The sequence below is a fragment of the Chiloscyllium plagiosum genome, unplaced genomic scaffold (assembly GCF_037043375.1).
Source record: "Chiloscyllium plagiosum isolate Xiang-an unplaced genomic scaffold, Cpla_swu_hap1 HiC_scaffold_48, whole genome shotgun sequence".
Taxonomy (NCBI): domain Eukaryota; kingdom Metazoa; phylum Chordata; class Chondrichthyes; order Orectolobiformes; family Hemiscylliidae; genus Chiloscyllium; species Chiloscyllium plagiosum.
In genome coordinates this window covers 14814120-14828437 of record NW_028270186.1, presented here as the reverse complement: position 1 = coordinate 14828437, position 14318 = coordinate 14814120, and the positions used below count along the sequence as shown (strand labels likewise).

General features: G+C 43.4%; 1 protein-coding gene across 8 annotated transcripts in view; it reads right to left on the bottom strand.

Moving 5' to 3' along the window:
- Positions 1 to 14318, bottom strand: part of LOC122543156 (histone acetyltransferase KAT6A-like) — a 295041-nt gene that overhangs the window by 13593 nt on the left and 267130 nt on the right. For 6 of the 8 annotated variants that reach the window (XM_087984360.1, XM_087984358.1, XM_087984356.1 and 3 more), the window contains 3 exons: positions 13842 to 14037; positions 8819 to 9100; positions 1735 to 2026 (listed from right to left, as the gene is read on the bottom strand). In XM_087984360.1, the coding sequence (XP_087840486.1) occupies positions 1735 to 2026; positions 8819 to 9100; positions 13842 to 14037 (770 nt within the window). The remainder of the gene's footprint in view (positions 1 to 1734; positions 2027 to 8818; positions 9101 to 13841; positions 14038 to 14318) is intronic. The other 2 variants (XM_087984361.1, XM_087984363.1) reach the window with 1 other exon arrangement.

Here is a 14318-nt window from a genome sequence, read left to right as displayed (position 1 = left end):
CACATTACAAGCTTTGCCCATGTCCTCTGCATCTACACAAAAGACCTTCCATTGGATCCTCACCATGTATGACTTATTCCTGAGCTAACTGCTGACTCTTTGTGGAATTGATCGGATGCTTCATGTTTAATTTAGTGCTGCTTGCTAATCTTTCTTTCCTGATATTAGATGAGATTCCCTCGTGTGGAAGCAGGCCCTTCGGCCCAACAAGTCCACACCGACCCTCCGAAGAGTAACCCACCCAGACTCACTTCCCTCTGACCAATGCACCTAACACGATGAGCAATTTAGCACGGCCAATTCACCTGAGCTGCACATCTTTGGACTGTGGGAGGAAACCGGAGCACCCGGAGCAAACCCACGCAGACACGGGGAGAATGCGCCAACTCCACACAGACAGTCACCCAAGGCTGGAATTGAACCCGGGATGCTGGTACTGTGAGGCAGCAATGCTAACCACTGAGCCACCTTGCTTTTACAAATCCATCCTCTTGGCTTCTACGAACATACGAGAGCAATTGAACATAAAAGGTTGTAATGCTTCAGCAATGCAGACAATTGGTGAAATTGTATCTCAAATATGATGCACTTTCTGTTTTTTTTTTAAAGGAGGGAGTTTATGCATTGGAGGTGGTTCGGAGATTTAAGAGATTGATAGATGAAATGAGTGGATCAGCTTATAGGCTGAGTTTGTTTCCTTTGGTGTTTACAAGAGTGAAAGATGACCTGATTGAAGTGTGAAATATCTTGACATGGTGGACATGGGAAAAGAGGTTTCCTCTTGCTGAGTCCAGAACTCAAAGGACTCTATTTTAAAATTAGGGGCCAGCCTTTTAGATCAGATGTATGTATTCATTTTTTCTGAAGAGTTTGCAGTTTTGGCACTCTCTACCTCAGAAGGTGGAGGACGACACGAAGCCACTGAATATCTTGAAGATTAAGTTGAATGGATTCTTGTCAGGCAAGGGAATCAAATTTTATCAGGGGTAACTGGGAATGTGTAATCTCGAAAATATCAGCCACGACCCTACTGAATGCTGAAGCACGTTAAAGGGACCAAACAGCTTACTTTGGCTCAGTTTTCATACCTTTTATGTTTCTGATAACCAAATTATTTATCTGAATCTTGTTTCAGTTAGTTGTCAGACATCTCCTATCACTATTAAATGTTAAATTTCATTTCATTTGTCATGACAGCCTCTTAGACTTTGGAGACTATGCCTGTTCCCTTTCAGACAGTTATTCCAGCCTGTATCGAGCTAACTCTTGCTTGACAGCTTTCCATTCATCTGTTACTACATCATTCTTCAACTGCTTTTCCAACCCACCAATGCTACGTTGCTACTCGAGTCACTGAAATGAACTCTTCCTCAAGCAAGTTCTTTTATCTGAACTGTTTCTCAACTGTTTTTGGCACTGTCTCTGAACTGCCAGAGAGTGGTGGGCCTGTGGAATTCATTGCCGCAGAGTGCAGTGGAGGCTGGGACGCTAAATGTCTTCAAGGCAGAGATTGATAAATCCTTGATGTCACAAGGAATTAAGGGCTACGGGGAGAATGCGGGTCAGTGGAGTTGAAACGCCCATCAGCCATGATTGAATAGCGGAGTGGACTCGATGGGCCGAATGGCCTTACTTCCACTCCTATGTCTTATGGTCTTATGTTTCATGGGGTTTTTTCCCGTAATTTCTGCCAACCAAATGACACTGAAATTATTGAGTTAAATCATCAAATACCTTGAACTGCACCGTTTTCATCTGGAGCCTCTCTCTGGGAGGAAGAGCATTTTCGGACAGCACCGCCAGCTGTCAGACTTCTGAACATGCGCCCACTTCGATGCTCCTTCTCAGTTCTCTCAGCCTCCTCTAATTCCAAAGTTGGTTCGAGGTGTGGCATGGGTCGCTCGGTGTCCGAATCATCGAACGGTTCATCCAGCACCTCAGTTGTTTCCGAGATGGTCTCTGTCACTACACTGCTGTTGTGCTGCTTGCGTTTTCGTCCACGTTTTTTCCGATGAATCACCACTCTCTGGGGGAAAAGAGACAGCATTGGGTTTAAACATTTTTGTCTCCAGCAAATTTCAAGCTGAGGACGCATCCTGTTAGCTGTTCCTCTCAGGCCAAATACTTCCCCACCACACCTTTAGTGAGACAGGTGAGCACTTCCCAGCCTCCCTCAGGTTACCAACCTTCTGTCTTGCTGTTGGTTGAATGAAATGATCAAATTCTCAGAGTACGAATTACCCATCTTCTGACAGTAAAATACAATTCAGTCAAACACCATTAAATATTATCTTGAAAATACAATTCATACTCCATACAAATTTGCTTCCAGACTGTCTGCAGTCAGCAGAGTTGAAGAGGTACAGGAGGTACAAGAGGTTGTCTGCAACATTGCGAAGCCGGGCAAAATGGAAGCACTATTTTTTGCCAGAGACTTTATCAAATTGAGGGAAACACTGCCACCTAGTGCAACTGACAATTCAGCTCAAATATTTGTAGAAGAATTTGGTGCGTTGCTATTCTGGCTATCCTTCTGTGTATATGTACACACACAAACACATGCACAACTGGATCAAGCCAAGACCTTCAGATTTACTGCATCTCAAAGCCTATTTCTGAAATAACAGAGAGGTGTTGTGATGAAAGGTCACCAACCTAAAAGATGTCAAGTGTCTCTCTTTCCAAAGACACCAGCTGACCTGCTCACCATTTTATATTCCTAAGTCAGATTCCCAGCATCCATTGTGTCTTGTTCTGAATTTCCCTGCCAGCCATCTCAGTCAGAAGGAAAAGGACAAGGATACTAAGATTGAGTCCATATACACTGGCAGTGTCAATAGCGAGGGAGAGATGAACAAGTGCAAGGGACTCACTTTAAGATAAGCAAAGAGATCAGGTTTGGCTTTGCTCTTGTATTGATGATCCTGATGCTGGCTTACAACTTTCTCCGGTGTGTTCATTCTATTCTACCGAATTAGCCTTGAGGGAGAGCACTCATTACACATGTATTTGGAGGAACACTGAAAGGCCTGAATAAACATGCCTCTTCAAACATATTTGGCTTTGCAAAAAACACTCCAATTCATTTTGCAAGGTGAAACACAGTAAGAACATTTTAAAACCATGCTGCCAACGGTGATAGGAAACAACGTTATTCAGGAGATCACCAGGATCAGCATTTATTTGTTGATCCTGCTGCATTCGTGTTTTGTCAAATGTTTGCTGCAATTCACACGTACAGACAGTGATCTGATTTCATTGCTACCGAGGGCAAATGCTCAATGTAATTGCTAAGTGTCCACGAACTCTCCGCGTAACACGCTTGGCCGAGAAGCACCAAGGACAAGAAAGGCCATTTAAAGCATTAGGCTTCAGGCCTCTCGCAGCTCTTTTGAGAGCATCCTGTGGCACAGCAGCATGAGTCATATTTCTAACTTTTACATTTTGGGCACTGTCAAACAAACATTGCTTTCTTCCAAGTGTTTCTTCTCGAAATCTCTTTTTTTTTTAAAAAAAAATTTCTCACTGCAACATTATGCTCTTGGATTCTGCAGAACCCATTGTACCTAGGATTGTGACATGTTCCACAATTTAATCCCAGCCTATTATGCTGCCCACAGCCTTTCACTGAGCAACTGAGAAAGAATTAGAAGATGCACTTGAAAAGTGAAGTGCTTGCTTGTACGCATCTTTATCTGACACAGGGAGATACGCCACGTTTGGCACAGCTTCACCAGGCTATGATCAAGATTAGATTAGATTCGCTACAGTGTGGAAACAGGCCCTTCGGCCCAACAAGTCCACACCGACCCTCCGAAGAGCTATTCACCCAGACCCATTCCCCTACATTTACCCCAGACTAATCCACCTAACACTACGGGCAATTTAGCATGGCCAATTCACCTAACCTGCACATCTTTGGATTGTGGGAGGAATCCAGAGCACCCGGAGGAAACCCACACAGACACGGAGAGAATGCGCAAACTCCACACAGACAGTTGCCCAAGGCGGGAACTGAACACGAGTACCTGGTACTGTGAGGCAGCAGTGCTAACCACTGTGCCACATGTGCCGCCCACAAGTAGTTCATCCAGCTATTGTTCCCCACAGTCCAAGTTACAAGAGCACATGGAGACTCATGCTGAGTTTCTGTGAAGCACAGCATGCCAAAGGCTGGCACAGTCCTGGAAAACACATGGTTTTTGGTTTGGATTTGAGTTCTTATTGTCACATGCACTGGGGTACAATGAAACATTTGCTTTTGCATGCAGAATCCATCTACCCGGCCCGCTGTCAAGGGAAGGCCTCCAGCCTTCTCAAAGATCCATCCCACCCTGGCAATGTTTTTCTACAACCTCTACCATCGGGGGAGAAGGTACAGAAGCCTGAATACACACACCAGCCGGTTTCGGAACAGTTTCTACCCTGCTGTTGTTAGAATACTGAATGGACTCTCAAACTCTTAACATTCGCCTGTCCCTGTGTTTTTGTTTTTGCTGCTGTTTACCTATTATTTACTTACTTGTGCCCTGCCTGTATTACTCGCAAGACAAAGCTTTTCACTGTGCCTCAGTACACATGACAATAAATTAAATTCAATTCAATACAAAGGTGTGCTAGGTAATAGAACAGAGTGAAGAATACAGTATTACGGCTGCAGAGAAGGTGCACAAGGAGCGAGATCAACATTACATGTACAATTTGACAGGTCCTTTCAGAAGCTGAACAACAGTTGGGAAACAGCTCTTCTTGAATCTCTTGGTAGCCTGATGGTCGGAGGGAAATGGAAAAACAAAGAGAGAAAGGAGACAAGTATTTTCTCTGGGATGGGGGAGTTGCTGGAGAATTTTGCATTCAACGTCCACACACATTGAAACATTCTCCCTCTTGAATGTATCGAATTTTCGTCCTTTAATCATTAAAGCAATCTAAGTCTGTTACACACCGAAGCCCACACATAGTCAGAAAATTACCAACACGAAAACCAAGATGTCATTTTGCAAAACTGTGCCTCAACTTACACTCGACAAATCATAAGAAGATCTGACTGGACAAAAAAAAAATGAACAAATGTAGAGATTTAAAATGAAAGGATTTTCTCACTTTTGCCTGTTCTCTCTTTTTACAGTCATGCTCCTAACTTTTCCATTTTGGGCACTTTTAAGAACAAAACATTTTCTGTGAAGGTTTCACTTTTTCCTCCTCCTAACCAGAGGGGATGCACAAGAAAGCCATTTGAAAGTTGATGTGAAAGAACACAGCACTTTGTTTATTTCCTTCTGTGTACTCTGTACTTGAATTCATGCTTGAAATGGCACTGTTAAATGAACTCCTTTTCCTCAATATCCTCGTTAAGAAATTGGCCAAAGGGGTTCTCCAACCATCCGAACACACACACAAAAGCCAACGCACTTGTGACCCTGTTCAAAAGGGCTACAACAAACTGCAGCACGCCCCTCCGACCTACTAAGGGACAAAGAAGAATACCCCGACAGCGTATTCGCCAAGAACAGATATCCCCGCAACTTCATCCACACATGCCTAACAGACAAACAACGTGATGACGACATGTCCTGACCTAACACACTAGCCACGCTACCTTACATAAAAAAAGGTCTCTGAATTGACAGCTGGACTTCTCCAACCACTCAAAATCATGATAACCCATAAACCGACAACCACGTTCAGACAACGACTCAACAGGCCAAAAGACCCTATACCCATCATGTGCAAGACTAAAGTAATTTACAAGATTCCACGCAAAGACTGCATGAAACACTATGTAGGACGAACGAGCAGACAACTAGCAATCCGCATCCATGAACACCAACTAGCCACAAAATGCCGAGACCAGCTGTCCCTGTTAGCCATACACGTAGAGAACAAGGATCACAGGTTCGACTGGGACAACACAGCAATCATAGGACAAGCTAAATGTAGGAAAGCCAGGGAATTTCTAGAGGCATGGCACTCAGCCACAGACTTCATCAATAAGCATATTGACCTAGACTCAATATACCGGACACAACAATGGATAACCGGAAGCAGCAGAAATGGAACCAAATAAATTCCAGATGACACAGTACAGCAGTGCTTCACAGGAGGTTCCAAAGCAGTGAAGATGTCACCAAGATAGAGGATGAAACACCTGCAAACTGCAAAACACCCACGTGTTTTCTACTCCTGACAATCTCAAACAAACTTGCACAGCAGACATGTCAGGACTCCAACAATTCGACATGCTTAAGAGTGGTTGTGTCAGAAAACTCAAATCGGGCCTCATCCATTTTACAAACATGATGCTGAAATCAAATGCGCACAAGTCAGCCTGTGGGCGAATGTCTATCCAGATCAAATCACTTCTTACTGCAAATGGCACGAAGACATGAATGGTCTTGAGCCTTTTGATTTGAAAAAGGGCTCATTCTACCTCAGGTGACTCTGGAAGATAAAGTATTTCAGATGTTTGAGTGACAGGTGAAGTCAATTATTTGAGATTACTGCTCTCCAGGAACAACATGAATGGTGTTCACCACCAACAGGATAGTGCCATCGATCCATTTGTGGTCTCACACACAAATGGATAGATGTGATCTCTGAATTTCAGAGCTTACATGACGCCAAGTATGTCAGCCCTATGTCCCAAATGCTGGCAGAACAGCATAGCCCAACAATCGTTTCCAGCAAACAGGGGACTGGACATTTGCTGGATAATCCTGAGCATGCAAAGAATTACGTGAACAACTGATATGGAACAGTGATGTTCTGTCAGCGGTGTGGCACACTTCTGTGCAACGGAGGCTTTGCATATGAATACAAGAGGTCTGCTGTTTGTAGACGGGAAGAACATACACCTTCACTGCAAATTGGTGACAGCCACTGACTAACTCATTTCTCAGAGCAATGCCTTGACCTATCAGAGTCAACCGAGCTGATTTAAAACAGAAACAAAATCTGACAATTAACTACAAATAAGCTGATGCACCATCCCAGAGTGCATCTGCCATCAATCAGTATTCTCCCCTTGGAGTATAAATGCTGGTGCTCCCTTTAATCACCTTGAGAACTGTTTCCTAGAGTGCGAGTTGAGAAGTTTCAACAATACCGAGAACACAGAGTACTGTTTGGGGCACCTTGCAAAACAAATGTTAAATACTGGAAACACAAAGTGGAGAAGATAAATTAACACAGAAATCCTGAACCACAGCAATGTATGCTTCGGGGTTTGTCTAATTTTCTCTCCAAAAGATGCAATTGGTTGCATCAAACTCTTCATTTCAAAAAGCATTCCACACTCTAACAACCTGCTGTGTAAATAATTTTCTCCTAACTTTGCACAGAGGGATAATTAAAACCTGATGATCCATCATCATTGGATCCCAGAATCAGAGAATGTATTTTACCCTTACAATTAATTCTTCCTTGCAGTCACTAATGAATGAAATAAATCACAGCATGTCAACCAGAGCTTTGGTTTCAGTGCTACAACATGCTTTGCGCTCCTGGCTACAAAGGCCCCAAAAGACACACTTATGTACGAGGTCAGACCCCCTCAAACACTTGAACAAGGTAGCCCAGACCCTAATTTTTCCTTATTCTCGAGGCTGATGTAAAGTGGATATTCCAGGGGGGGGATGCAGCTGGTCAAACCACTCGGCTTTAAGCAAAACAGAACTTATCTATCCACTACGGTTGAAACACAAACAAGAAAACAGAATTTAGCATAACTATTTGGAAACCTAACCGACTCGAAATCACAACTTAACGAAGGAGCTGTTCCAATACCCGGAACATCCCAAACCCGGAACATCCCAAAAACACCACCCCTTGGCAAATGGCAAAGTCAAACTCAGGTCCTTACAGGCAGGAGAGACTGCAGAGAGAAAAGTGTCACAATACTGATCCTTTTTACAAGGCTACGAGGCCTCTCAGTTTTCTTTCCCCCAGAGAGGGGATAAGTGACCAGGCTCCAACTATGCTAGGTTTGAAAGTTTTATTGGGGCCCTTTGTTTACCCCGAACAGACAGTGCTTCAGGCCAAAAGCTTTCATGTCTTTACAAAAAAAGGTATAATCAAAGGGGAGTGACCAGCTAGCTGCATATCTATCCTTTGTTTAGATGAAACTTTCAAAAAAAATTTAGTTCATAATTTTAGTCAGTCCCCCGCAGCAGGGGATGTGTGACACAGGCTGCTGACCTCTCTCGAACTTCAAGCCTGTACGCTCTATTTTGTTCCCTTTTTACTCTTTGTGCTGAGGGATGTGTTGATTGGGACTGTTGCAAGTATCTTCGGAACAGCATCATTAAGTCAGGTTTGGAATAGGATAAGCTATCTGGTATTCTGTTTCTGTTCCTTATATTTCATTCATAATACTGCAAATAAATTTTGTTTATTTAAAACTTGGCAGTTGAACCAGCTTATTTACTCAGGGAATATTCACTACACACGAAGCTAAAACAAATAGCAAAGTTATAGTCTGGGCGTCCTGCTTACAAATGTTTTGAGGGGGATGGCCTCGTCCACAACAGGGGTGAAGCAAGAAACAGTTGTCAGAACATGGGACCTTTTTCCACAGGAACAGCTTCTCTGTTAACAGGAGTTTCTGACTGCCTGCTAAAACAAATCAAAGTACAAAAAAACCTGAAATGGGAGAAGTGGCCACTCTCCTGCCATTGTTTTAATAGCTACTTCCAGACATATTGGCACCTCTGCCTTTACAATCCCTCTTGAAAAAAAAACAAGGACAAAATAACCTTGTTTAAATATCACACACACACGTTAGATGAAACAAAGAGAAAAACGACTTTTGCTGTCTTACCTTCCTTTTCATGCCACGCAGTGCTGGTTTTGTCAGCACAGGTGGGGAGTTTGGCCTCGTGTCATCACCTTCTTCATCCTCATAGTCCTCCTCCTCCTCTTCTTCATCACTACTCTCACTGAAATGCTTCCTTTTGTTCTCACCATTAGGCAAAAGACCTTCGATGGAACTATCCTGCTGGGCTTTGCAGGCTGTTGCACACGCTACCATTTGCCTGCCGTTCTGAAATGGCACATAACCATTGGGTTCCTTCTTGTCCCATGCCTCAGTCGTGGTTTCAGTCTGTTTTAAATAAACACCAGTGAATAAATTAATGGCACATCACCTTTTAGGCCCAGGATTGCTCTTACAAAGTTGATACGTCAGCCTAAATTCAACGCCTACCTTTTTACTATTTTCAGGCAGGAATACAGAGAAGCACAACACCAGAAGGAACATACCTGCTACACAAGTGTCAAATACCCCGAGGAACTGATATTTGTGTCATCAGCTGAGAGAGGTTCCTAAGTGTGCCAGAAATGATAAATCTGTGTATTTCCTTTGCAACTGTGGCCAGGACAGGTCCTAATCTGTTGCTCTCACCATGTGGACAATTTTGTGAGTTGACACTGAAGATTAGTCTGTTTTTATTTTTAAATATCAGCTATTTGAAACCCAAGATATGTGAGAAATAAACAGCATGAATTAACAACTCACATAAGAGCTGTGATTCGGAGATGCCGGTGTTGGACTGGGGTGTACAAAGTTAAAAATCACACGAGCAGGTTTAACTGGAAGCACACTAGCTTTCCTTCACTTGATGAAGGAACGGCGCTCCGAAAGCTAGTGTGCTTCCAATTAAACCTGTTGGACTATAACCTGGTGTTGTGAGAGTTTCACATTAGAGCAACAGTAACATTTTCCATTGCAGTAAGTCAGAGACAGAGAAATATTTGTGACATTAATATCAATGCTGTCACCATTTCTTGAAACATGCAAGAGGAACCCCACCGTCAAATCAAAATGAAGAGTTAGCTGATGATGACCAATCCTACAAATGCTAGACTGCCAGCATGCTGGCCGACAGTGGTCAACAGGACGAGATGTTCCAGGTCTGGGACTTTTACACGCATCCTTTCGTTCAACATCTTTCTGCATGCAATTACAAGTATAAGCTGATAATGGTGCTACGAGAGTAATGAGGCGTTTCTGACCCAGGTGAGCACCAGGATAAAACAGTGCTCTTGCTTTAATTAGTGATGCTTAAGGATTGAGGAAGAAACACAGCAAAGCAATGGAGTTGTCTGAATTAAAAGTAAATGAGAAACTGAAAGGGGAATTAAGTGAGGGAGAGAAAATCAGCATTAAGGGACAGTGAGGGGAAAAAAACTGACATTTAACATCCTTTTCAACAATTTACCATGTACAGGGACAAGATTGAACAGATTAAATTATTACCTCTCTGGACCAGAAGTTGATGAATTTCCATGGCAGTACAATTAAAAAGACATTTACATGATTACTCTCTAGACACAATTTTCTGGTGAATGTCATGGACAATTAATGAAATCCAGCAAATTCTTCCAAATTATGGAAAGATTAACATCAGGATTTTACCTCTGTGAAGCAAAAAGCCAAGTGAACAGACCAGTAAGTTCTGGAGACCCATAACTCAAGCAAGTATCTCTGAATGCCTGAATTTAATGGCTGATTTGCACATGAATAGCAGCGTGTGTTGTTAACTCTGGCCCTTTGTGATTGAAGCATGCCACCTTTATAAAAGGGTAAATTAGGTCTAAATGGGACCTTAAATTACAATTCAGCAGGTTGATCCTTGGAATCAATAGACTTGCCCATTAGAATTAGAAGCAAGGCAGTTAACAGTGAATCTAATTTAAATAGCCTCACTCAGAGAATGGAGTTTCCAATGACCAAAGATGCATATTAATTCAGATGGTCAAAATGGAGGTAGATGCTCACTAAGTGTATAAAAGGATATGGAGAAAGGCAGTAATTTGGGATTCAAAAATATTGTCCAACTTGACAAGGCAGGAACAAGAGTTGGAATCTTCAAAATCCCTGTTTAAAGGCTGCAAAGTAAATCTGGTTTCAAGACGAAGCTCACTTCTTTTTCAGCAAGGTTTCTCGAGGTAACTTTGTCCAAGTTAGGTCCAGTTTGATCTCCAAGTCGTAGCACTGCATGACAGTTTATCCAAGTGTCACAGTCAAAAAGGAAGCCGTTAAAACTTGACTTACAAAGTTCATTGGAGGGGAAAGTGTTGAAACCGAGTTGTCAACTGTCAAGTGTGATCGTTGTGGTGGATTTTGAATTTCCAATTAACTCACTATCCTTAGCTAACTTTCATAAACCAAATCAAAAGCTGTTGGAAAAGGTCGGCAGATCTTACAACATCTGTGGAGAAAAATCAGCGTTAACGTTGCAGGTCCAGTGACCCTTCCGCAGAACTGCTGAGTTTTGAGCTCTGACGAAGGGTCACTGAATCTGAAACGTTAACTCTGATTTCTCCACACAGACGCTGCCAGATTTGCTGAGCTTTTCCAGCATTTTCTGTTTTTGTTTCTGATTTCCAGCAGCCCCAATTGTTTTGGTTTTTATTTTGTTAAGTTTCATGATTTGAAGGCCATGTGTTCTGAACAGTCAGTCTTCCCCCATCTCTCCACTGCAAAACTCAATACATCTGACACACACATATGCTGAAATTTAAAACTGATTTGGAAAAGTACATGTGGCAGTGGTAGTGACCGTATCTCTGGATCAGAAGGCCCATGTTCAAGTTCCACCTCTGCCAGACGTATGCCATAATGTGCCTGAACAGGTCGATTATAATTATCGCCAAGTAATTTATAGTTTTGAGTTAACATTTCTTGAAAACTGAGTGCAGAACCATGTGAGAAGGGCACATGGTTTCTTGATTTCAAAACGAAGCAAACCCCTGAGTTGATGACATTGGTGGTTTTGCTTTCCCGTGCTTGGTACAGGAAGTCCGAAGGTCAACCTCATAAAAAAATGACTCATCCTCATGATTTATTTATGATCTAAAAGCAGAAAATGTGGAAACATTAACCAGGTCTGGCAACATTTGTGGACAGGCAGGCTTTTCGATTTCAAGGCTAACCGTTTCTTCTCCACAGATGCTGCCAGATTTGACAAGCATTTCCAGCACTTCCTGCTTTTGTTTCTCATTTTCAACACTGACCTCATGCTGCTTTTGGAGCATGATTTATTTGGTTGGTCTGCTGCAAATCTAACCCATCGGGTTGTTGTGTTAATGACCACAACCGTCTTGCTTCCCTATCAGGGACCCTATGCTGCTGCTGCCATCTGTTGACAAACTTATGCATCTGCAAAGGAAAAGATGTTTGAGATTCAGATCAAGCTATTCAAGTGTGATTGCTTGGTGTTTCTCATTACAAAACCACAGCAAACGGAATGGGCATGGGTTACCAAGAGCAAATCATCCAAACAATTTACTTAAGATTCATTAAGATTCTCAGCACTCTGATAACACAAGCAGCTCTGCAAAGATCTAATAGCTACCTTGTTCCCATTCAGCTCCATGACAGTCGAGCTCACTCCAAAGATTTAACAAAAACAAATCCTGCAAATTGATTATTTCAGGTTAACTTGCACTTATTGCAGATTCAGACACAATTAGTTAAGCTCAACGAGGTAAAAACAATGACTGCAGATGCTGGAAACCAGATTCTGGATTAGTGGTGCTGGAAGAGCACAGCAGTTCAGGCAGCATCCAAGGAGCTTCGAAATCGACGTTTCAGGCAAAAGCCCTTCATCAGGAATAAAGTCAGTGAGCCTGAAGCGTGGAGAGATAAGCTAGAGGAGGGTGGGGGTGGGGAGAAAGTAGCATAGAGTACAATGGGTGAGTGGGGGAGGGGATGAAGGTGATAGGTCAGGGAGGAGAGGGTGAAGTGGATAGGTGGACAAGAAGATAGGCAGGTAGGACAAGTCCGGACAAGTCATGTGGACAGTGCTGAGCTGGAAGTTTGGACCGAGGGTGAGGTGGGGGAAGGGGAAATGAGGAAACTGTTGAAGTCCACATTGATGCCCTGGGGTTGAAGTGTTCCAAGGTGGAAGATGAGGCGTTCTTCCTCCAGACGTCTGGTGGTGAGGGAGCGGCGGTGAAGGAGGCCCAGGACCTCCATGTCCTCGGCCGAGTGGGAGGGGGAGTTGAAATGTTGGGCCACAGGGTGGTGTGGTTGATTGGTGCGGGTGTCCCGGAGATGTTCCCTAAAGCGCTCTGCTAGGAGGTGTCCAGTCTCCCCAATGTAGAGGAGACCGCATCGGGAGCAATGGATACAATAAATGATATTGATGCATGTGCAGGTAAAACTTTGATGGATGTGGACCTTCCACATCCATCAAAGTTTTACCTGCACATCCACCAATATCATTTATTGTATCCTTGGATAGAGGTGAGGGAGGAGGTGTGGGTGCAGGTTTTGCAATTCCTGCAGTGGCAGGGGAAGGTGCCAGGATGGGAGGGTGGGCTGTAGGGGGGGGCGTGGACCTGACCAGGTAGTCACGGAGGGAACGGTCTTTGCGGAAGGTGGAAAGGGTTGGGGAGGGAAATAGATCCCTGGTGGTGGGGTCTGTTTGGAGGTGGCGGAAATGTCGGCTGATGATTTGGTTTATGCGAAGGTTGGTAGGGTGGAAGGTGAGCACCAGGGGCGTTCTGTCCTTGTTACGGTTGGAGGGGTGAAGTCTGAGGGCGGAGGTGGGGGATGTGGATGAGATGCGTTGGTGGGCATCTTTAACCACGTGGGAAGGGAAATTGCTGTCTCTAAAGAAGGAGGTTCTGGTGTGTTCTGTGGTGGAACTGGTCCTCCTGGGAGCAGATACGGCGGAGGAATTGGGAATATGGGATGGCACTTTTTCATCTTTTGTTCACTGTGTTGGCTATCCATGTTTAACAACTTGATTCATAGGGGCAAACTGGTTTTGCATTGGGTCAGATATGGAGGAAATCTTGTTCAGAAGTTGCCTATCAAGAAGAAAATGACTTGCCTTTTGAACATGTACCTTTAATGCTGGAGTCTCATCTTCGTCATCTTCATCTTCCTCTTCATCAGACACTGCAGTGTTTGAAAAGATCAGAGGTGTCCAGCGTAAACTGTCAGGATCAACTTCAATCTGCCTTGGATTGGTCTGAAGCTTTGCCATATGTTCCTGTATCAGCTTCTCTCGACGAATGACCAGAAACCTTCCAACAAAATTAACGAAAGACTCATTTTTTTTTTCACAAAAGTGACCGTTAAACAGTAGCACAATTAAAGTTCAAATACTCAGCACGGGACCCCTGCAGTATTAGCACGGATCTATAACCCTGTGGTCTTGGGTGCTGCCATTTAAATAAGCATAAATTCCTTTACTGTCAAAAATTAACCAAAAGCAAGCAATCATTCATTTTTGCTCACTCATCTGAAATTAGTTAAGATACCTTTGAATGACTGCAATCAACTTGTGCATCATGGACAGAAAAAA